General features: G+C 44.4%; 1 protein-coding gene across 2 annotated transcripts in view; it reads left to right on the plus strand.

Moving 5' to 3' along the window:
* The window catches only part of PAMR1 (peptidase domain containing associated with muscle regeneration 1), a 74,165-nt gene extending 55,109 nt beyond the window's left edge, over positions 1-19,056 (plus strand). The window contains exons 7-12 of one of the 2 annotated variants that reach the window (XM_012738763.3): positions 7,307-7,357; positions 10,078-10,290; positions 12,087-12,153; positions 15,440-15,672; positions 16,597-16,889; positions 17,972-19,056. In XM_012738763.3, coding sequence (XP_012594217.2) covers positions 7,307-7,357; positions 10,078-10,290; positions 12,087-12,153; positions 15,440-15,672; positions 16,597-16,889; positions 17,972-18,508 — 1,394 coding nt within the window. In that variant the 3' untranslated portion in view covers positions 18,509-19,056. The remainder of the gene's footprint in view (positions 1-7,306; positions 7,358-10,077; positions 10,291-12,086; positions 12,154-15,439; positions 15,673-16,596; positions 16,890-17,971) is intronic. The other variant, XM_012738765.3, reaches the window with a different exon arrangement.
* Positions 19,057-24,928: the final 5,872 nt, after the last annotated feature.

The raw sequence follows: 24,928 nt of genomic DNA on the forward strand, positions 1-24,928 counted from the left end.
GCCTAATTAAATAGGCCATCCAAACACGGGAGAAATGGTATCCGAAAGACACAGTGTACCAGGGGCCAAAGACAATACTGATTAAGATCAAATAGCTAATTGTAAGCCTCAGCCTCCAAATTGCTGCCGGATGAATAAATAACAGTGTGTGCAATCCAAGCATAATTTCACATGGATACTGTCTCATTGATACCCGCAGAGGGCTGGAAAACATCAGGGGGCAGAATTCCATTGGCTGGAAAGGGATAAAAAGAGTTTTCAGTGGGGAATGACGTCACCAGTTGGCATTATTCCTGGTGAAGACCTTCCTGGGAGTAAAAAAATATTTGGTTTGGTGCAAGGGCACCACACTCAAACATAAACTGAACAGGGAAAAGCGAGGAAGAGAGCAAAGGCCATCCGATGGTTGTCTCAAGCAGTGGCCTCGTGTTAAGTCAGGTTTCCAGAACAAACAAAGCTCTGATGAGAAAGTTAATGCCTTTTCCAAACAGAACCGAAATCTGTCACAAGTTGTTTCCTTGATTTTGGTGATGAGTGAGAACGGGTGGATACCAAGAGTGTGCTAAGAATTGGGGCTAACATCCCTCCATCCCCAACCCCTACCACCAGCTAGATAACATGGTAATGAATTTTGTTGACTTTGGATTTGCTTCTGTGCTGAAATGCTCAGATAATCTTATAACTCTGAAACCCACTTCTTATTAAAGAGGCAGCGTACCCTGACTAAGTCAGGTACCCTGACTTAGTTTTTTGCTCAGGTATTTATCTGGCTGTCATAAATATTTCATTAACATAAAATTTGCAAAAAAAAAAAACACCAAAAAGAGAAATGCATACTTTCCATTTATAGTTTTGTAAATCACCATGAACTATTTCTGCAAGCAAGCAGGGTATAATTAAAATAATAATTTAGGGCCAGAACAAGAACAATAGAAAAAATAGAGTACTAGATGGGGTGGAGATGAAAAGAAAGTGAACACAAGTTCATCTGGAGATGCAAACATTATTGATTTTATGCTACCCCCTACTCCTTTCTTCTTCTTATCTAAAGATGGGTGTTGGGGAAATGTTGTTCACTTTAGTTTTGTAAATTATAGCAATGTGAGGTTTTTTATACCAGATCTAACAGCTAGATGTTGTTCCCTTCCCTTCCCCTTCTCCTGAAATGAAAGAGGTAGCTAGGTTGATTATGCGTATGCCATTCCTACATGTGTCAAACCAACTTGCTTCCAACCTCATGCTCCTTCCACACTGCCTGAGGCTTCCACTGGCTCCTGCGTGTGGCAGACTGGAGGTGTGAGTCCATGTTCACAACAGCATCCTTCTGTGTCTATGATCGATGGCAGTTGGTAGGTAGTAAGTCGTATCCCTTGCTCCTTGCGTGGGATAACAATGAGACATGTTCCACACTGTCTTGAAGAGTTGCAAAATGGCATTGAGCTTCAGTTACCCCCTGGTTGGTAACTTGCTTGGTGATACAAACCTCCCTGTCACTTCCATGTCTTATTCCTCCTCTCCACTGTTGGTCCTTTCTAAGATTGCCACCGGTGTAAACTACTTTTACTCAAAGTCTTGTCTCACAGGCAGCTTCTAGGAGAACCCAACGTAAGATGCTTCATGGAGGTATTTATTTGAGGAGCTAACTTAATAGAGGTCTAGAGCTTTGTATTAGTCATGGTTCTCCAAAGAGACAGTACCTATTGTATGAACCAATACTGTATATATTGGCTGAGAAGTCCTGTGATTTGCCATCTATAAGCTAGAAACACCCATGAAAGCCAGTGGTGTAGTTTGAAGGCTGAAGAGCCAATGATGTAGACTCCAGCTGGGGGCTGAAGGCCTGGCACTGAGGGCAGAGGTGGGTGTCCCAGCTCAAGCAGTCAGGCAGAGAGAGAACCCAAATTCCCCCTTCCTCTGCCTTTTTGTTCTATTCGGGTCCTCAATGGCCTTGGTGGTGCCCACCCATGTTGGAGGGCCTTCCCCTTTACACACTCTACCAATCCAAATGCTAATCTCTTCCAGAAACGCCCTCACGGACATGCCCAGATATGATGCTTCACCAGATATTTGACATCTCATGATCCAGTCAAGTGAGACATAAAATTATTATAACTATCATAGTTAGCTAGATCACCATTTGGTTGTTTCTCTAAAATATTAGTTAAGTTTCTGATCAATGTTGAATACACGTATTTTAGGGTTGCATTATCTGAAGGATGCTCAACATATGAAACATTTGTTTTGCTGTTTTAATAAAAATGAATGTTAAAGCCAAGAACTGATATTTTATACTCTCTCTCTTGCTCTTCTCTGTGCGTAAGATCCAGCCACATCCTTTATAGAGTAGGATTGTGGGAGTGAGTAGAGACTGCAGTGATGTTTGTGGAGAGAGCCAATAATACTTCTCAGAGGACTTGGAATCTTCTCAAGGATTTGTTCAAACTCTGCCCTTTAGTATTTTTCAGACAGGGGTTGGGAAATGGCTGTTCCCATCATAAAGAAGCACCTTTGGGCCTCTTCTAATTATCTTACATTTGTAATTGTGCTCCGACCAACTGGCCACACTGCATTAACTACAACGTGTGCCCTGGTTAAACGGCAATCTCTACACCAGCAGTTCTGTCTGGTACCACAGGGAGAAGAGAAATGTGATAACACCGGGAGCTCCAATTCCAGCAAATTTCCAATGGTTATTCTCAGCAGAAGCATCTAAATTAGAATTTGTTTCCATTTAACCCAGCTTCCTACCTGTAGATTAAGAGATTTTCTTTCAGACAGCTCAGCAGGCTAAGCAGATCAACCCACTTCAATCAATTGTACCTGATGAAATCTTTGTTGCAACCCAGACTGCAGTCAACTTCTGGAGTTGGTTAGTATTTGATGAGACACCCACACCCTGTTCAAAGTAATCTAAGGCCCCTGCAATTACCTTTACTTTATTCCTTGATTAAGGAATCTATCTTCTGATACAAATTTAGAAGCAAATTTAAGAAAGGCACTAGTCACCTGGGAAGAATTGGTGCTAATGGAAAAAATTATATATCTTCATTCTCCTCATCCCCACTCTCTCTCTCTCTCTCTGTGTCTTTCTCTTTTTCAGGGTCAGAATGGGTTGATTTGGTCCAAAGAAGTAAAACTGAATTTCCTACAGTAACATTCCTTCAAGTACTAGTTGAACTATTAACTGTCTGTTTTGGTCAAAAAAGATTGTGTTGGGTAAAAATCTGACCTAGGAAATAAACAATTGGAAGGAAGTCCCCATATTAATTCCCATACTAATTTTTTTTTTTTTTTGTAATTATTTAAGCGAAGCTGGAGAGAGTCTCTAGATGTATAAAGTACTTAGTAGAATAAGCCTGAACTGGCATCACTTCTATTCTGGGTTTAAATGAAAAATTTCCATGTTAAAGATACAGAAAAACATCTGCAATGCCTTATTCAGCTGGGCACATTGAATATGTGATGATGCAAGACAATGAATCAAATCAGTGGCCCCCAGCACTTCATCAGTCCTCTACAGGCGACATGTGGGACTTCCGGAAGGCCCAGCAGTGACTCAGCGACTGGATTCTTTGGAGCCTAGGGGCTTTTTGTAACTCTTGTCTCCAAATCTGAGCTTACAACTTGGACACTTAAGCAAAAAAATAAAAAGACAAATATTCATGGGAGGCTGGTGTAGCAAATTAAAATTCTGGATTCATTCAGAAAAAGATATTACTTTCTTTATGGACAGGGATATACAGGTGGGTAGTGCTATAATGGAAGAAAAGGTCTGTTGCCGCTCCACAGCTGAGATCTGTCCCTGAGGCTTTGTGGTTTATCAGGGGATGAGGAGGTGGGTCCACTCCTTAGGTTAGGGATAAAGAATGCAGCCGTCTTTTTGTCACATTCGATATTATCGGTTTAACCAGAGGGCAGAGAAAAGTGACGCTATGTGCACTGAAGAACCACTTTTCCTGAAACTATCCCCACATTGTCCTGACACACCCCCTGATGTCCCCATCATCACGTCCACCTCTCTCAGGCGTTCTAGACCTGGTCATCTCAGCTGCCTTATGTCGCATATGACTCTTAGTGTACCGATCAGATAGGAGAAAAAAGGATATGGCTTTATTTGCTTGAAATCCAACTCTAAGACCCATACGTCAGGCTCATGAGAAATTCAGTCTCTGTCATTGTTAGGACTCCCTCTGTGCCCCAAGATTGTAAAGAGAGTCCTCACTTTGCAAAGACAGCACCAAACCATCAGGGAGAACCCTCTGATGGTGGGTTTTGAGTCTGCACCATTCAGCAGGGGAAGCCCCATGTCTCAGACTACCTGGTCCCTGCAGGTGAACTAGCTCAGCTGGCGCGGGGCTGGCCTGGAGCCTGAGAGGACTTGAGCAGGCTGGAGGCTGTCTCATGAGGATCCAGCCTCTAGTGGCCGGGCCAGGCATCCCCCCAAGATCTTGTCACAGCCCGAGAGTGCTGAAAGCCACGTGGGGTTTAATGCCTGGGACTAAGCCAACCGCGTCTCTGGGGTCTTGTCCTTTCCAGGAGTGGAAAGACATGAGGAGCCCTGTCATCCAGGGATAAGAAAACAACAGCGGAGCTGTCTTGGGTTAATTTCTTCCACAAACAGGCCCTGAGTCAAGCATTTGGGTCCAAACACGGTGTCCAAGGAAGCACTCCCAGGACCAACCAGTAAGGGTATCGGGAAAACAAGATAAGAAAAGGGATGAAATCAAACAAGACTGTTTTCCATTAAACTCCTAGGCTCAGCCTGAGCCCATGGGGGTCTGGGGAATGTAAATTATACCTCGAGGAAGGGGAGTTGGGCTTTCGTACTTCTACACCCACCAGTCATTGGCTCTGGGCCACCCTGGGGTTGGTGAGGGGGAAAAAAAATCTCCCAGGCATTTTTCAGCTCTCCGTATGGGCCAGAGAGTGCCATGCCCAAGGGCAGTCCCCTGAAGGGTGACAGTGCCAGCTCCCAGCTGCAAAGCTCACATGTGGAAGTCGAGGGATGGGCGCCCTGACCGGGAAAAAGATCTGGGGGACCGGAGTGGGGTACCAGTGGTGATCACTATAAGAGCCATCCTAAAGCCACCACATCTGCTCCTGTAAAGTGGCATCTCAGTGAACTATCTCATACAGCTGCTGTGAGAAAAAAAAAACAACAACCAAGAAGAGAAAAGGTCTTTCTTTAAATGTTTATCTGAAACAATATTCCAGAAAAAGGCACCTCTGATTACAGTTTTTTGTTCACACAGTAGCATATAGGGGAATGCTAAACTTAGTGTGTTTATGTTCCCAGGATGAGTTCTGAAAGTATCAGGGCAATGTGCTATTTATTATTAATCATGGACTATTTTATTTAGCAAAGTAGGAGCTTGATGCTCCCTCAGGCCAGAAATGCAGATGTTTAAAATTCTCCTTTGCATGAAAACATCCATGCCCCTGAGAAGACATGAGATGTAAAGCCCTTAAAAAATCAAATAGGAAAGAATCATGAATCTATTCAATGAGGAGATATAAAGATTTCTAAAAAGAAAATGAATAGGAGGGGGAAAAAAAAGATCATTTTGAAATTGAACCCTGGGGAAGAGCTCTGATGAGATATAGATGGCCTATGTGCCCACCAGGTAGATGCCCAAACTCAGAGAGGAAAGGATGGATGGAGGAAGTCTGAGAATTCTCTTCAAAAGCATCCGAGGCCAGTGTGCAGCTTTGGAAAGTACAGGAAATAAATGAGAGGGAAGAGAGAATAATGCCCAGTGGCCCTTTGATATAGGAATACAGCTTTAAGGCTCTTTTGTGCAGGATCAAAGGAGATGAATGGAGAGACACCATGGCTGGTACCCAGAAGTCTGAATGAATACACTAGATCCGGGCCTGGAAGCCCATCGCTGGTAGACATTACCAGGAGCCCAGAAAATGGGGCGAAATGTCACATTATGCTAGAATAAGCCCAGTAATGAGCCTTTAGATTTCCTTGTGGTGTTTTCTTTAAGGTGTATTAAACTTGGGAAATTGGCTTTTGAAGGCAGTTGGGTGCCTTGTAAATGAAGGTAAACAAAGGGAAAGGAAAGTTTGTGTTATTTCAATTACTTCTCCGAATCAGTGCAGCCAGGGTAAGTGCTATTATCCTGTTTTGCAGATGAGAAAGGCAAGGTTGGAGAGATTATGTAATTTTCCCAGGCCCTGGTTCTTAAGTGGAAGAATGAAGAGATTTCACCCTTAATCCCTTCTACCTACCAACAGATACTATGTGTGCACCTACTGTGTGCTTGTTCTAGACACGGGGAACCAAATGATTACCTGAATCCTTATCTATCTGATCCTGGAGGCCATTCCTTTTCCCACCAGGGTCTAGCGATTAGACTTATCTAAATGATTTCATGGAAAATTGTATTCCTCTATGATTATGCAAGATGTTAAAGAGATTTGCATGGGGTGAAGAGACTATGGGAACACACAAGAAAAGTCATGAAAGATGGAATAATGCCAGATTTAGAAGCTTAGCAAGGAGGACCCAAGCCATTTTTCTTGATACGTACATTTAAAATAACAATGGAAACAACGAAAAATAATAAACAACAAACTTTTATGATAACACTTTCTGATTATAAAACTTTTAAAAAAGGTATAAAGAAGTAAAAATTATTCTTAATGTCCTAAGCCAGGGATAATGAATGCAGTTATTTTAAAGTATGTTCTTCTAGTTTCTCCCTTTCCCTCTCCTCTTGGCTGCTTCATATTTATCTGACATGGAACTCTGTGAATCTGTAGGTTGATGTCTTTCATTGTAGGAAAATTTTCAGCTATTATTTCTTTGCATATTGTTTCTGATCCATCATCTCCCCTCTCTTTCTTGGATGCCAATTATGTGTATTTTCTTAACCTTCTCACTGTATTTCCTGTCCCTTATGTTTTCCTATACATTTTCACTTTTTTATCTCTTTGGGTTTCATTCTGATTTTTGTCTTCAGTTTATTAACACTCTTCAGCTCTAATTTGCTATTAGCTTATCCACTGAATTTTAGCTTTCTGCCATTATATTTTTCAGCGCTAGTTTTTCTTTTGGCTATTTTCCAAGGTTTGCAGTTTTCTGCTCAATCTTGTCTTTTATTTTCTTGACTATGATCAGCAGAGCTATTTGTAAGTAGTGTCAGGTAACTAAATTACCTGGATCCTTTATAAATCTTTCTGTTGTTTGTATTTCTCTTGATTTTTCAGTCTTGCCTTTTGTCTTAGTCCACTGTGGCTGCTACAACAGGATACCATAGACTGGGTGCCTTAAACAATAAACATTTATTTCTCACAGTTCTGGAGGCTGGGAAGTCCAAGATCAAGGCGCCAGAAGATTCGTTGTCTGGTGAGGGCCTGCTTTCTGGTTCATAGATGGTGGAAGGAGGGCGAGAAAGTTCTCTGGGTTTTCTTTTATCAAGTAACAAATTCCATTCATGAGGGTTCCATCCTCATGACCTAATCAACTCCCAAAAGTCTCATCTCCTAATACCATGATACTGGGAGTTAGGATTTCAACATATGAATTTTGGGGGGGACACAAACATTGCATCTTCTATTGGATCATAACTCAGAAACATCACTTGGCTCTATCTTGATGACATTCCATAAGCAAGAACTTAAAACCAAATAACAGTTCTCAGAGCTCCCCATTCTAAGATCTTATCAAGTTTAAGTTGCACCATTGATTTAATTATAGCTTTTCTGGGGTCTTGAGTAAGGAAATACTACATAAAAAGTACATGTCACAGGTGACCTGATTTCAGAAATGTCAGATTATAAAAGAGTATGCATCTAAGAATTTTGGAACTTCTCAGTCTTGGGACATGGAGTTTGTGTATACTGATTAGGTTTTTCTTTAATTTTTTTCAAAAGACTCCTCAGTCAGAGAAACAAAGGCTCTGAATCATCCTAAATCTTTGTTACTTCCAAGGGCTCAAGAACTCTCCAAAGTCCCTGGTAATGAAACTCATATTGAGTATAGTAGGACTATGATCCACAAGAACCCTGGATATGGCAGATCGTGGGGTGGGAGCCTAGCAGACAATGGAAGCACTTCCTTCCAAGGGGAGAAAAACCCAACTTTGAGGTTTACCTGTCAAAGCCAATGGTAGAAAGGATTTCTTATCTTTTGCTGAGGCTGATGTGGCTGGATCATAGTTCATTTTCTCTCAGTATTCCAAGACTGGTCTTAAATATCACCCAATCCTTTCTTGGCCATGACCTCTAGCAAGGCTCACAATGGATGGGGAATTATACTTAAATTACACAAATTATAGCCTCACTGGTGACAGGTTCAAATGCCTGTCAGAGCCAGGCAGCCTGGTGGGAGCCCCCATCTAAGCAGAGTCACTTCTCAACTCCAGTTGGTTTTTGCCATGTGGGAATACAGGCCCAGGGCTTCCAGATACGAATTGTGTTAGAAACCAGTAGTACAAATCTTTATGTGAAACCCCCCAATTTTTATGTTGCAACTAATTCCATTTTTTAAAACTTGAGGCTGTAACACATCGTATTCTTGAGATGATTGCAGTCTGTGGGCCCCAGTGGGTGCCCTCTGGCTTCATGTTCAGCACTGAATGAGTCTGTGCTCCAAGAAGGCAGCCCCGTCACTGAAGCAGTACAGACTGCTGGCTTTCTCTGCCTCTTCCTCCCACATGATGGAGGCATTCCTAAAAAGATAAGCTGGGGTTTTCTGAGACCACTTGAAGTGTGAAAAAATGCATTTCCTTCCCCGTACCATCTCAAAATTTTTAAACAGCTTGCTTAGTGAGGTCTTTTTTTTTTTTACACTTAAAATAGGGGTTTTGGATTCACACAGCAGGAAAATTGCCGATATTACATAGCCCTAAAGCACACGGGGTACGATTAAGATCATCTGCTACATGGTCTGTGCACTGTCTTAGAACCAGTAATTTGGCTAATTGTAGCAATCTTGCCAAGTTGCACATAGGAAAGTTATTCATTTATTTTTCATTCTCAAATACTTTAGAGGTGTTATCTGAATGGAGATTCTTTTCTTGCCTGGAGGCAAGCAAGCAAGTTGCTTGGAAGATAATTGGGACAGTTACAGGGGAAAAAAGCATGTCAAATGTGCATAATTGCATTGCAGGGGGACTGTTTTATAAGGATGAGCCTAAGTCTTAGAAGAATGATTAAGAAGAAACCAGGGACACTGATAGAGTGATTGGTACCCAAATTCAATAATTAAAGGTTGGATTCTTTGGGGGACTCTCTTTCCTTAAGCAAGTCTTACTCAGTACCATGCTATAATCTATTTGGGAAAAAAAATGTTACCTATCTGATAGAATATTTCCAGAATTTATCTCAAAATCCTGTCCAGTGCTCAGAATAGCTGCTGATTACTTTAAGTAGCTTACTTTAGATTACTTTAAGGAGTTAAAGAATAGAAATACCCCTGTAATGAATATTAAGCATTTAGACGGAAAGTTATATTTGGAGATCAAAGAATATTTGGTGTATCTCCACAATTATATTATTCACTAGTATTTTTAACCTATAACTTTCAACACACTTATGTTCTTGGAGGTTAAATATAAAATCTAAATGCATGTCCTATATGCACTCTTGTTTCTCATCAGTTCTACTTTCTGGGTACAACCCATATAGGAAACTGAACAGTCTGGTTTAATTGCACAAGCTTTAGGGAATGAAGGAGATAATACAACAGCGTGGAAAAACAATAACTCTTATATAGCGATCATAAAATCTAGGTGAGATATTTATTTTGTCCAGGCCTGCCCAGCTCTCACAGTTTGAGAAAAAAATGAACAAGGTCATATGGGAGCCAGATTTGGTGTCAAATTTATTTATATAGAGGATGAAATATCTTTCAATTTAAGAACAAGTCATTATCACAAGGGGAAGACATGTCTAATACATGCATTTTCTATTATGAGATTTCTCTTGGCAAATCCTCGGAGCACCTTCGTTAGCAGGTTCTGTATCAATGTATTTTTAATTCAATGAAACATGAAAAGACTCTATTCTAAAATTGAATGACTCAGACTTGTAACATTTTTCCTTTTCTTTTATTTTCACTTCTAGTCCTTGAAGAAAGAAACTGCTCAGACCCTGGGGGCCCAGTCAATGGGTACAAGAAAATAACAGGAGGCCCTGGGCTTATCAATGGGCACTATGTAAAAATTGGCACTGTGGTGTCCTTCTTTTGTAACAACTCCTATGTTCTCAGTGGCAATGAGAAAAGAACTTGCCAGGAGAATGGAGAGTGGTCAGGGAAACAGCCCATCTGCATTAAAGGTAACTTTTCAGATGTTCCTGAAGTCTATATAGACATAAGTGGAGTTATTGGACTTTTGGTAGCTTCCATACATGTGTTTAAGCCCCTGGAAAAATACCTTTCTCCCTTAAGTTCTCCCTGGAACCATATATAACTCTTAGGTTGGAAACCATCCTAAAAACATTTGCTTCTTTTGGGGGGCCTCAAGAAGACCTGCTAAGCTTAGTCACAGCATCTTGAGGTGATCAAGCATAGTGGCATAGTTATCAGAGCAGTTTAGGAAAGATGACAAGGCTGAGTTCTATATATGCAAATCCTAGGGCAAGATTGAGGCAATTTATAAGCATTTACATAGCTACCCTTATCTACTCTCTATGCAATATTAACTTAGTGCGAGAAATAAAAGAACAAAATAGACACATCATCGCTGCCAGCCAACACAGGGGGAGGATTGAGATGTCAAGATGTTTAAAAACAAAGACAGACAGTAAGCGCTTGCACATTCAACGGACAGTCATAGGAACAGATGAGTGGTGTAAATTCAGAAAAAGGAGGGATCGACATATCTGAAATAGGGATTAGAGCCAGTCTGGAGAACTGGGAAAGATCTGTAGATGTGAAGAGGATATGGGATGATATTCCAGATGGAAGACAGAGGGGGAAAAAAGGGGTGTAGGCAGAAGCGACATAATCATGGTAAACCCGAAGTCAGGCAATCTGGGACCCTGGGAGGTAAATTTTAAGATGTAGGTTGGAACCAGAAGAAGGGAGCATGGAATAGAGACGTCTGAACCCTCCCCTCTGGCCTCGGGATGTGCAGTTTCTCATTGGATTCACTCACTAGTTGCTTCAGGTTAACAAACCCTCTCTTTGGAGGGCAGGCCACAATGATCTGGCTGTTTACTGGGAAGAAAAACATGTCCTTGTCCTAGATTATCCAGATAATTGCCTTAATCCTCCACTTTGCCTTCTGGGTGTTTGTCAACAACCTGAATCCTGGGAAAAAGAATGAAAGGGAATGGCTTGTGAAAGGAATAAATCACTTTAGACTTCAGCCAGAAGCGACCTTCATCCCCACCAGCACAGATTCTGATTTTTTATTTCATTAAGTATGGGAACGGTGTCACATATGTCCTTGGAGGTTTTTGTCAACTCTTCTCTTACAAATTAATACAACCAAAGTTCTCTAAGTTGCTAATTAGATGAATGTTGGCTGCCTGATTGGGAAAGTGAGATGGGAAGGACTCCTTTTCACTTGCGAAGAGAAAGAGAGACTTCAACAAAATTAAACCGGGCTTTGAATTGCCCTCAAGTGATTGTTAGGGCCCTTAATTGCAGAGAAAGGACAAGGGGAGTCAGTTACCGGAGACTTACCTATGGTTGACGCTGCTGTCAGATTTCAAATGGGAACCTCCTAATTACCTGTGTGGGCTTTATTGCAGAACGTTCACATTGACTTTTATTCCATTTTGGCGGTCAAGTTTGCTAATGCGATTCCCATTAACAGTTGATCCTAATCTATTAACCGATATTGTTCCAAATCACTTAGGTGGGGCAGATTTTCAGAGGTGTCTACTCCACTTGGGTTCTTAGAAGGGGCTGTCATTTTAGGTGCAAGGCAGCAAGCTCTTTTGCTAAATGAGCTGTTGAGGCTTGGCAGGTATGTCCAGCCTCTGAGAGCCTAGAGAATGGACACCTTGTGTCCAGAAAGGGTGGTCAGGTATGAATCCAAACGGAATGATGTGAACGGTGAATATGGAAAAGGATTAGGCAACATTGTTGTTTTGGGTTTTGTTTTTGTTTTTGTTTTTTCTAGCCTGCAGAGAACCTAAGATCTCAGACCTGGTGAGGAGGAGAGTTCTTCCAATGCAGATTCAGTCAAGGTGAGGTCAAAAACACCTGAACTGTGCTCTAAAGGCCAACAATAATTTATTTTCCTTCCATTCTCTTTCCCCTCTTATGTTTGGCCAAAGGCAGTCCAGGGTTTCTTCGGGACATTGAGTGCTAACCAGTCAGGAAAGAATAGGGGTTGTTAGATGAAAGCTCGTTAGCCAGCTGCCTCTAGCCAAGAGGTAGCAACTGTTGGAGAGTGCACAAATTTCACTGGGCCGTGGGAAAGTGGATGGTAAGTGAGATGCAAGACTTTCAGATGGTCCTTGAGGAACTGGATTTGAATACTTGCGTTTTCTGGAAATTACTACGTATTTATCTCGGCAGCTGCTAGGGAGATGGCATTTCTGCTCAACGCAGCCAGCTGTGCTTATAGGAAGATGATCTTGGTGGTAACCAATCAGCTGACGTAGTCTGGGGGCGCCCAGGAACTAGGGACAAATGAGCAGCCCTGCGTGCTGAGGGACGTGAGCCCTGGGGTATGCCCAACCTTTCTCCCGGAAACACAAAGGCGAGGACCACCTGCTGGGGAGAGAATAGGCCCATTTCTACTCATTTCTTCTCCTGCGTCCTCCTCTGTGCTCTCCCCACTCCAGCTACATGGGACTCCTTGGTGTTCCTCTGTCACTCCAGGCACAGTTCTGCTTTGGAAACCTTACACTCGTGGCTCCTTCTTTCTGGAACCTGCTTCCTTTGGATATCAAACCTCACTTCTCCCAGTTCTCTCCTCAGTTTTTGCCTGACAGTGAGACCTGACTGTCCCTTATAGCAAGCCCACCTCCACCCAGACCCTGGAGTGGGCCCCCTTTCCCCAGAGTTCTCTGGCCTTTACTATGTTTCTGTTTTCACCCCCTCCACCTGTTGCCTTATAGACCTATTTTTTATTTGTTCAATTGCTACCTCCCTCACCCTCCCCAAAAAGTAAAATTTACAAATGCAAGAATGTTATCTGTTTTGCTCATGCTGAAGTTCTAGTGCCTAAAATAGCACCTGCTGCATAGTAAGTGCTCTGTTAAGTATGAATGAATGGATTGGGTTGACAAACAAGGTTCAAGGCCTGGGTCTGCCTCTCTCTAGTGCTGGGGTGTTTTGGGGCAAGTTCCTAAACTTGCTGAGCCTGAGTTTCCTCTTGATAAGTAGGGAAAACCATAGCATCTGTCTCTGGAGATTGTTGTGGAGGATGAAATGCAACATTAACAGCTACTATTTATTACTGTCAATGTTTGCTTTGTTTCCATTGCTCTTCTGAGTATTTTACATGTATTAGTTCATTTATTTCTCACTACAACCTCCGAGGTCGATATTATTATTATTATTACCATTTTATTACAGACTTTATTACCATTTTTTTAACAGCTACTATTTATTATTGTCAATGTTTGCCTTGTGTCTGTTGCTCTTCTGAGTATTTTACATGTATTAGTTCATTTAATTCTCACTACACCTCCGAGGTCGATATTATTATTATTATTATTACCATTTTATTACAGATTGTATTACCATTTTTATTACAGATGGATAAACTGAGGCTCAGAGAAGTTCAATAACTTATCCAAGGTCACATTGCTAGAAGAAGTGGCAAGGCCAGGATGTAAATTCAGTATCTGACTTCAGGGTCTTTAAACCTTACATAAAACATTTAGCAAAGCACCTTGCACACGCCATCACTCGTCAGTGGAAGCTATTGTTATAAACAGTAACGATGAATCCCAGGGACTAGAATTGATTCCAACCAAGTGACCTGGACTATTCCTAAGTCAGGATACCCATCAGTCTCTCACCCCTCCTCAGACAATCTCATTCCAGTTTTGTCTTTCCCTTTTCGGGCAAGGCAAGGTATTTCTTAGGTAACAGTGGCAGTACAATCCAAATTCTGCCCACTTTTCTGATCTTTGTGATTTCCCTGGGCTGGCCTTTCCACTATGTGGGAAGCAACCTGTTCTTCTCAAGGAGACATCTTGCAGAGGAGCCCCGGAGCTGTTCGGAAAGATCACTTCCTACTGGTGAAGCAATCTTAATGGGAGGTTAGGGGGCAAGGTGCCACCTTTCTCATGCAGGTGAGAAAGGAGGCCTGCGACTTGGTTTTAAGCATCTTTCTGAAAGGTGGGCTGTGGTCAGTCATGGAGGCCAAGACTATTTCCTGCATCCAGGCTCACCCAGGAGCCCCCAAAGGGCAGTGTAGACCTTCCAAGGCCAAGTGAGGGGCTTGTTTACAAGTTCAGAAGCTCCCTGAGCGACAGACCTGGTTACAAACATAAGCTAAGGATTTGTTCAATGAAATCAATGTGCATGGAATATTTGCTCTGAGCCAAGCACTTTACAGATATGTGAAATAGATTTTTTATGATGACATCAAACTGGTATGGTAGAGACACCAGGGTGGAAATCGTGGCTGCTCAGCGCTGTCTTGGGTGCCATCTCGCTTTCCTGTGTGCCCCTGAGCACTCCCACTTGCCTCCCTGGGCTTCCACTCTCCAGCTCTCCGTTTATTAAATAGGGATGAAAACATAGGTTCCTAAAGGAATTCCACCTTTTCAGTTGACAACCATTATGTACCAATATAAAATAAACACAAGCTGAAAATGTGTGCACATCTTCCCGAAGAATCCTCCAGTGGTCCATTAGCCCTTCAACTTCAGGGCTCATTTAATATCCCTTTTCGCATTTCCACACAAGGCTTCATGTTTCTCCCAATCTATGTGCCCTGAAAGTTCTGTCCTCTGCGGTGTGCTAATTGCATCTGCTAATTGCTAAATCAAGCTACTGTATCAACACAGTTTAGTATGAGTCAATTCCTAATATTGCCCCATTATGATAATGTTTAGAGAAAGAAATACGCCTGGATTTCTCTCATTCAAATTAACTCCCTTTTCTGTTTAACGTTGCAATTAATTTGTGCGTGTGTGCGTGTGTGTGTGTGCGCATGTATGACGTACCTTCAGATAGCAGCTATTATGCCAGATATTACCCTCTTTGGTGAAAATTTTAAGCAGTTGGAATCATGCCAAAAATGGAAATGGAGGCATAAAATGAAGATTGAAGTGTGCAAGAGAATTTGCTCAGTGGTAGGGATGAAGTGTGTAAGTGTGTTCATGTATGTGTGAGAGACAGAGAGAGAGAAACAGAGAAAGAGAGAGACAGAGAAGGAGATAGCCATTTTTTTAAATTTTTCTGTAACCAAATATCTGCGTGGGGCTTGGCATAGATGCTAAAGGGGCCACAATGACTGTCTCTCGCCTCTCACCCTGCTCTTTCTTTGGGCCCATGTGCCCGATCCAGGGAGACTCCATTACACCAGCTATACTCAGCAGCCTTCAGCAAGCAGAAACTGCAGGGCGCCCCTACCAAGAAGCCAGCCCTTCCCTTCGGAGACCTGCCCACTGGGTACCAACACCTGCACACGCAGCTCCAGTACGAATGCATCTCACCCTTCTACCGCCGCCTGGGCAGCAGCCGGAGGACATGTCTGAGGACGGGGAAGTGGAGTGGGCGGGCTCCATCCTGCATCCCTAGTGAGTCAAGTCTCATCCTTGGGCTGGAGCATCTTCCGTATTTCTTGGCTGCCTGCGCAAAAACATTAGCCCCGTGGAAGACTTTTTTAGGAAAGGCTCTTTGTCCAAAGGAAGGGGTTGCCAATGCTTTCCCTAATTTGGTGATGTCTGAAGTTCCACAGTTAGATCTTCTTTCCTTTAGCTTGAACTTACTACCCAGGAAAAATGGACTCTTTACGCTTTAGAGGCATACTTTCTTGTCGATGGCTCTATCATATTTACTTGGAGAAAAGGGAGAAAGCAGTCATTAAACACCAAGTGAGGAATGGGTTAAAGCTGCCAGAGGGCCTCAAGTTATGCCATCTTCTCTACTTTGTCTAAGCCCCAGGGCTCACATTCATCATCCTGTCATATTAATTGAGTAATTGTTATTAATTAAGGGATGAGGTATCTGGAATAGGGGCTTGCACATGCCAAACTGCCATCCCATCTTCTCTTAGAAAGGAGAACAGCATGGCTTAGTTCATTGTGGTCATGTTTATGATTAGTCATGATATTTTGAGTCTTTACATACGTCATCTTCTTCAGTCTCCTCAAGACAATTGTTATTACTCTACTCGTTTTACAGGCAAGAAAACTGAGGCTCTAAGAGATTAGGCAACTATCCCAAAGTCCCATTGATAGTAAGTGCCTGGGATCGAAACCCAGGATTCATTTGACTGTAAAGCCTCCAATTTTAATTCTAGATTTTATAGCCAACCATGTCAAGGGGGGTTGATTACTATTTAAAGACAGAAAAAAAAAGCCACCAGGTTAGGTGGCTTAGTGGTCATCACACCCCTGAGGTCCACCCTTCCAGATTTGTGCCCTCCTGGTTGAGTGCCACGTTCCCCTTTGAATGGGAAAGTCTGAGTTTTTCTTACTAAACTCGTGCTTTCTCCATAGTCTGTGGGAAAATCGAGAATGCCACTGCCCCAAAGACCCAAGGGATGCGCTGGCCGTGGCAGGTGGCCGTCTACAGGAGGACCAGCGGGGTGCACGACGGCAGCCTGCACAAGGGGGACTGGTTCCTGGTCTGCAGCGGCGCCCTGGTGAATGAGCGCACCGTGGTGGTGGCTGCCCACTGCGTGACTGAGCTGGGGAAGGTCACCGTGATCAAGACAGCAGACCTCAAAGTCGTCTTGGGGAAATTCTACCAGGATGATGACCGCGATGAGAAGACCATCCAGAGCTTGCGGGTAAGAGGGCTGCGACTTAGAAACTAGGGCTCTCGCTCGACAAACTCCAAGCACAGGAGAGCAGTGACTATGCCAGCCCTGTCCCTTGGCATGTCAGCAGCCAGCCAGCCCAGAGCCTGGCATGTAGCAGTGCCCAATATTTCATTTTGTTAGATACTAGACAGGGGCACTAGAAAGTCAGTGCAGCCTTTTTTTCCCCCTTTAATTACATTAAAAATAAGATAGAGGCATATATCTATCATTGCTGTCACTAAAAGTTAATTACCTAAGAGTAAAAGACACATCAACTTCTCAAAGTGGTATATACCATAAGTTATAACAAATTAAAAATTAGAGAAATTATTTGTTCAATGGCTGGCTCTGCCTGAAACCATTGGTTCCCTGGATATTAAGATTTGTCATTGGACCCTCACAGCCTAGCACAGTGCCTGGCTGAAAGTAGATGATCAATAAATATTTCTTGGATGAAAAAAAAAAATTAATCACTTGTTATGTTTGAGCACTGTCCTAGGTAGGCTTTGAGGACATAGAGAGGGTTTATCCAAAATATTCCCAACCAGATTACAATATACTTCTCTTTCCCTGCCTCCCTCCCTCTCTTCCATTTATCCACTCATCTGCCTGTCCATCGTCCATCCGTCCATCCATCCACCCATCCATTCATTCATCCATTAAGCTCCCACAACGTGCTATTCTCTGCAAATAGATATAAAAAAGAATAAGGCATGGTTTTACTCTGAGCAGTCCCCAGTCTGGTGGGGGAGACAGACCAATATGTCATGATCAGTGTGACATAAAAAAAGCCTCAAGGAAATGCACCCCAATGCAGTTGAGGTAATAGAACATGCACGTAGAAAATCACAAGGTATCACAAGATTGTTACAAAATCACAAGGTTGTCTGCTCCTACAGGCCCCCATCAAAGAGCATGACCAGCAAAGGTTGGGAAAATCAGGGAAGATTTTTGGTAGTTTGCACTGGCAGTTTGCAACCTGGGGTTTGTGCCTAATGGTGCTAACATATTTTTTCGTTTATTTGCCAACATTGAAAGATCAGAATGTTGTCCGTCCCTTGCGTTTGCAGATTTCTGCCATCATTCTGTATCCCAACTACGACCCCATCCTGCTCGATGCCGACATCGCCATCCTGAAGCTCCTGGACAAGGCCCGCATCAGCACCCGCGTGCAGCCCATCTGCCTGGCCGCCACCCGGGACCTCAGCACCTCCTTTCAGGAGTCTCGCATCACCGTGGCCGGCTGGAACGTGCTGGCGGACGTGAGGAGTCCCGGCTTCAAGAACGACACGCTGCGCTCAGGGGTAGTCCGCGTGGTGGACTCGCTGCTGTGCGAGGAGCAGCATGAGGACCACGGCGTCCCGGTGAGTGTCACCGACAACATGTTCTGTGCCAGCCGGGACCCCACCGCCCCTTCCGACATCTGCACTGCAGAGACGGGGGGCATCGCGGCCACGTCCTTCCCCGGACGAGGGTCCCCTGAGCCTCGCTGGCACCTGGTAGGACTGGTCAGCTGGAGCTATGACAAAGCGTGCAGCCACAGCCTCTCCACAGCCTTCACCAAGGTGCTGCCTTTTAGAGACTGGATCGAGAGAAACATGAAGTGAGTCAGCCTCAGACGCGTCGAGCGGCTTTTCCGTGCACCCATCTGTACGCGTGTTGGTACACGGGGCAGTGTGGACCCCAAGTGCGATTTTGCCCACGGACTTGGCTATGCCAGGGCTTTTGATTGCAGGGACAGAACTCAGTAGCAGGTGAGTAGAGCTCAGTTTCTGGTAGGCCACTGCCTCTCTGACTGCCCGGACAACCGTTTGGAAGACAGCAGCACTTGCAAGAACTGAGTTTCTTCAAAGAAGGCTATATGAATAGGAAAGAAAACCTCCCCCTTCAACTCACCTGGTGGCCATTCCCGCCTTCCAGTGATGCGATGTCATGGTCGGCTCCTGTAGAGTCAGGGTCGACCCGGGGAGGTCTGGGCTTCACGAGGCCTCTTTCCGGGCTCCAGCCAAACGCAGTTCCAGACTGCCTGCCTGCGGGGCAGCCCAGGGCTTGGGTGTGACATGGGCTTTTGTGTACGTGGCCACAGAACTGTCTGGTCGTTTCCCATCCCAATCTCCTGTACACATTTTAATAAAACAAGGGTTACCTTCTGACCTACAGAGCAAATGTGCCAGACTCTCATTCCTGCATGCTGTTTCTCTGAGCTACATGCATTGGTATCGGGGCAATGGCGTGGTGATAACCCTTTAAAATAGAGCGGACAGTTGCATTAATAATTCCCAAATGACGGGTATGACAAGGCCAGGGCCATCTTTTCAGTACCAGCCCTTGGAGCGTGGAGGGTCATGGGGCTGGGGGAGGAGGAACATGGGTGTCCTGCGATGAGGTACCAACAGAGGGAAATACCAGGGATAGGGGGATTTCCATGGTTACCTCTGGTTCTCACCTTCTAGATCCAGCACAGAACCCTGCTTTGAAACTCTATCAGTCTTCACTGTATGTTTTCCAGCATCGGAACTGGAGTCACATAGTTACTTACACTTGCTTTAGATAATGCCAGGAAACTGTAGCTTTGCCTTTTCTATAATTTACATGATTTTCCTCTCAAGCCCCAGCCCCACCTCCCACTGGACAGTAGAGGAAACAAAATGAATTCAGTCCGATCAAATACCTTAAGTGATCTTTTCAGTAACCTCTCTCTTTTGGGTGACTTTCCCTTTTATCCTTTCTCTCCTTTTCTCCTCGCCAGGTATCTCTTCTCTAGGACGGTGCCTTGGAGGCTACATGCCTTCGAGCACTGGGACCCTGGCGGGGACTCCTGAGTTCCTGCTGGCTCCTGGGCGATTTGCTGGCATTTGTTGCTGGCGGCTGTAATTAGTGTGCCTCTACTACTTTCTCTCTCTACTTTCACCGGGCCCAGTGGTCCCGCCCGCAGACTAGGCTCCTCAGCTCTCAGGGAGGTACCTGTACTCCTGACATCTTGTGGTGACTCCTATTGGACCCTCGTTTGGGTAGCTCAACCTCATGGCCACAGTGACAACCTTCTCTGGCTACTGCCCAGCCAGACTCTCAGTGACCTCCTCTGCCTCCCTTGGGGGCTTGTGGGAACTTCTCGGTCTTGTCCACGCCACGTGGGAGCTGGGAGCCCGGGCTTGTTGCAGTACATCCCTGAAGTCATGGTCCTCCGCCTCCTATAGACCAGACAGGACCTTCACTGTTTCCTCAGCCCATCTCAGAGAACTTTGACCTCCAGGACTTTAGCCCTGGGACAGGGAGGCAAAGACATGCTTGTCTCCCAGCCTAACTTCCCATCTCTGTGTCTTGACATAATCCCCTTAGCCATGAGATAATTTCTTCTACTTTCTCTGTCTGTCTTCCTTTCCTAGGGCTTTGCAAAAGCCACATCCTCCTCCTTTCACCCAACCCTCTGCGCCCATTCTCCTGGTTTCATCTAAGGGAAATGTATTAGCTGTCAGTTGTTGAGTACAAATGACCCAGCACTTAGTGGCTTAGTCAATGTTTCTCCTCTCACAGTTTTAGTGGATCAGGAATTGGAGAGCAGCTTACCCTGAGGTTGCAGTCAACTGAAGCCTTGACTGCAGCTGGAAGATTTGATTCTACAAATATTTATCAGGTCACTCAAAGGTTTATTTATTTATTTAAGCCTAGAAAGCTTGGATCTGGGAAGGTGTAATGGAAGTCAGGTCAAAGAGATCTGAATTCGGCCTGGTGCAGTGGCTCACGCCTGTAATCCTAGCACTCTGGGAGGCCGAGGCGGGCGGATCGCTTGAGCTCAGGAGTTCGAGACCAGCCTGAGCAAGAGTGAGACCCCCGTCTCTACTAAAAAAAATAGAAAGAAATTAGCTGGATAACTAAATATATATATATATATTAGCCGGGCATGGTGGCGCATGCCTGTAGTCCTAGCTACTCTGGAGGCTGAGGCAGGAGGATCGCCTGAGCCCAGGAGTTTGAGGTTGCCGTGAGCTAGGCTGACGCCACAGCACTCTAGCCCAGGCAACAGAGTGAGACTCTGTCTCAAAAACCAAAAACAAAAAGGAGATCTGAATTCAAATTCCTGTCCTTCAGCTTCTTTTCCTAGGTGACCTTGAACAAGTACTCAGCCTCTCTGGCTCAGCTTCATCACCTGTTGAGCTGGCATGGTAAAATCTTGAAGATTGTATTGTGGTGGCTTGTGACAATTAAGTGAGATGTCATATAACACAATGAACACAGTACATGGCATATCGTCTGGTGCCTGTAACACTGGCAGGGCCGGGGCCGTCCAGCTGGGCGCAGTTCTACAAAGCCCCACGTCTGCCTCGGCACTTCACACGTGGGTGCCCACCCACATACCCTCTGTCCCCTGACTCTGTCCTGACGCCCCACCTGGGCCATCATGTTCCCTGCATTCTTGACACCCCCTTGACTCTTTACTGTCGTTTTCCCGTCTTGCCCCACCACTCGGATTCGGTTCACATGTACATCATTGCAGCTGTGACTCTGACCCCCTCATAGCTGAATCTGGCCCCAAATCTTGGGAGCACCACCCCAGGCTGCTTGGTTGATAGCCCCACGGCCCTTTGCCGCCACTCCTAGACCTTGCTGCCCCGGCACTGCTCCCTCAGGCCGTGAGTGCTCCATCTCGCTCGGCTGAGGCTCGAAGCAGGACCGGAGAAGCGGGCACGAGCCTGCCCGTGGGCCGCATCTGGCTGCTGTTTGTTGGAAGGTTGTCCATCTCTCTTTGCAACGCGGCCCTTGCAGACTCGCGCAGGACCCCAAAGATGAGAGGTTTCCTCTCTGCTGGAAATCTCAAGCGTGTACCAGTCTGGGGCTTTTCTGGAGAATCAGAACTTTTAAGAGCCATATAGAATAAGGGATTATAAGGACCACATAAAATTGCAGGCACCGGTAGAGAAGTCTGTGCAAGGCTGTCGCCTTTGCTCCCGATGTTGCACCTGAAATCAACCAGGCCAGGAGCGGGGAAGGAAAGCTGAATGCAAAGTTGGCAGAAAAAGGGCAAATGGTGTTTCCTTGCTGCCCCAGCCTCCGTGACGTGAGTTTCCCGCAGGAGAAGCAGGCGGCCTTTGCTTGTAGCTGCACACTCACTCAGTCCAGGACTCAGAGGAGCCAGAAGAGCTTTCCAGCAGGTGTGGGAGGATCCACGGAACCCCCCCCCCCCCGGGTGAGCTGTCAGATCAATGACATTGTCTATGAGCTGCCGCAGTGTTTGACATGCTCCACCAACTCTCGGAGCGGGAAAATAGCTGTTGTTTCACTCTCCCTTCCAAATCTCATGTAAATTTCTCTCTCTCTAACCTAGAGCCATACAGGGAAGGGGACTCTGCAACATAATTTCGTCTCCCCTAAGTTGACAGGGAGCAAAGCCATCACAAGTCATGGAGTACTCACGCTGGAAAAGTGCTTGCAAACCCTCCTTTGGGAAAAGCCAGAGAAGGCTCCTACTTCATCCGGAATCGTTTGGTTCTAATTTATTTTGTGGTGGTTGCTTTGGTTTTTTATATACACATGGATCCCTGACATCTGACACTTTATCAGCCAGGCTTGGGGGCCTAGGAGTTGACCTGGCACTGCTAGCTAGGAAGTGACGTTTTCCTGTTGAAGATAAATAATTTCACAGAATGCTGATAGCAAGCAGGGTCATTCTGTGACTGTGATGGATCAAGACACAAACAAGACCACTTCGTATCTTCTGTAATAACAGACAAATGCAAGGTCATTATGCAAACCATGAAAATGTCAAACATCCTCCTCTTCTGGTTAATATGAGTGACTGCTGCTTCTTCACCAAATGCAGCTTTAGCCTCTATTTAGTCTTCCTCCCTTCTAGATAAGATATATTAAGACGGCCAATTATAGATTCACTCCCACTTCCTGCCAGCATCCAATCCAGAACAAAGCCCCACTTCCTTGAAATCTCCCTAAAACATTTAACAGAAGCCCAAATCCTGTAAATCCTTTCTAACACAGTCTTGATGAGATACCCACAGTCCCTGGGATGTGCAACCTTCCTCATTGCCAGGAGCAACAGATCTAACTTGCTCAACTGCAGGTGTGTTTCTGGTGGGGTGCGTGGGGTGTGAGTATATAGACAGTCCCTGACTTACAACAGTTCAACTTATGATTTTTCAACTTTATGATGGTGTGAAAGCACTATGCATTCAGTAGAATCTATACTTCAAGTACCCATACAACCATTGTTTTTACTTTCAGTACAGCATTCAATAAATTAAATGAGATATTCAACACCTTATTATAAAATAGGCTTTGTGTCTATTATAATCTTATTATAAAATAGGACTTCAACTAAGTATAAGCTAACGTAAATTTTCTGAGCACATTAAGGTAGGATAGTCTAAGCTATGATGTTCAGTGGGTTAGGTGTATTAAACGCCTTTCTGACTTATTTTCAACTTACTATGGAGCTATTGGGATGTAACCTCATTGTAAATCGAGGACCATCTGTATATATGTGTGTGTGTCTCCCCTAAATCATATGGATTTTACTTAACGTTTGTTTTCCATATGATAAAATTTATATGAAACATAAAATTTAAGTGAAATTTATACAATTAAAGCAAGACTCTCACTTTCCTTGGGAGTGGCCAAGGCTTATATGTTAAGTGGACTTTCTGTAAAAAACTGAGTGTTCAATCCAGACTGTATTCCTTACATAAATTCCAACAGGAGTGGAGGGGAAGGGCCCAAGCAAGCAGGACAGTTAACTTTTCAATCACAGGGTAGTGGGACTTCAGTGGAGTCTTTGGAGTGATGGATGAGAAGGATACTGTAAGTAAGATACCGTAAGTAAGGAAAGAGCTTGGAAAATACATAAGGTTAAGCATGGAGGGGCTGTCTTTAAGGAGGGCCAGTTATTTCCCACCATAAACCCTTTATTACACTGATGGATCAGGTTGGCCAGCCAAGGCGAAGCCAATTGGTGGTGGATCTCAAATGCTAGGAATTTTTCTGTGCCCATTTGCAAATATTAAGCTCATTATGACATCACCAGGCGAGTGAAAGGATAGAAGTGGCATTCTAGAAAGGCCCAGTTCTAGCCAATGGGCAGTGGTTAAACGGCCCAGTCTGTGCTCACATCTCACCTCTGTCACTTACACATGGGGACCTTGATCATGATGCTCAATCTCTATCCCACAGTCTCACCTCTCATTTGTGAATGGGAGTGAAATGATTAAGTCTTCACCAAAATAATGCATCCAAGAGTTAAGTATGGGAGCAGTGTCTGGCCCGTTGTGCTCTACAGATATAGGCTGCTATTATAATGGTGATTGTGTTGTTGTTGTTCTTCAGGAGGAGGTTGGGAAACCAGTTACCAGAAACGTTAGGAGGGTTGGGAAGAGGAAAGGAAGTTTTAGAATGCTGTGGAGGTCCCAGCATATGGAAATTAAGTTTGGAGTGGGGTCCATAACAGGAAAGAGTGGATAGAAATCAATGGGAACAAGGATTAGCAGAACCACGCAGCATGAGAGCAAGGAGCAATGGGATTGCGCAAGTGAGAGTTGTCTGGATAAATTTCTGAGACAAAGTGCAGGGCCTGCACTGATTTTTAAAAATATAGGTTTCCCCATCTGCGTGTGAAGTGCAGGTGGGTTGGAGGTGGATGGTATAGGCTGGAATTATTAAAAGCGACCAGGCTCAGCTGGACAAGTAGGAAATTTGCAGCCATTCAAACCTCTCTTTCAAGCATAATACCCATTATACTCTGGAGTGATGAATACAGTGTTTGAATATGAATTTTCACAGTTCTTTGGGATTGGAGAATTATCACGCTATCAAATTCATCACCTGCTCAAAACTTAATGGGCCTTCCGCATTTTCCTCCTATATCAGAACGCTAGTCCATAAAATAGCTTCCATCCTGAATTGAATCAAGAATTGGTATTTCACTGATTTTCCACCTGTCTGCCATTCATTCAACAACAGAAATTATTGCTGCTTGCTGTGTGCCAAGGACTAGGAACCCTGGAGGTGGATAAAATAGGATG

This window comes from Microcebus murinus, chromosome 4 (assembly GCF_040939455.1).
Source record: "Microcebus murinus isolate Inina chromosome 4, M.murinus_Inina_mat1.0, whole genome shotgun sequence".
Taxonomy (NCBI): Eukaryota; Metazoa; Chordata; class Mammalia; order Primates; family Cheirogaleidae; genus Microcebus; species Microcebus murinus.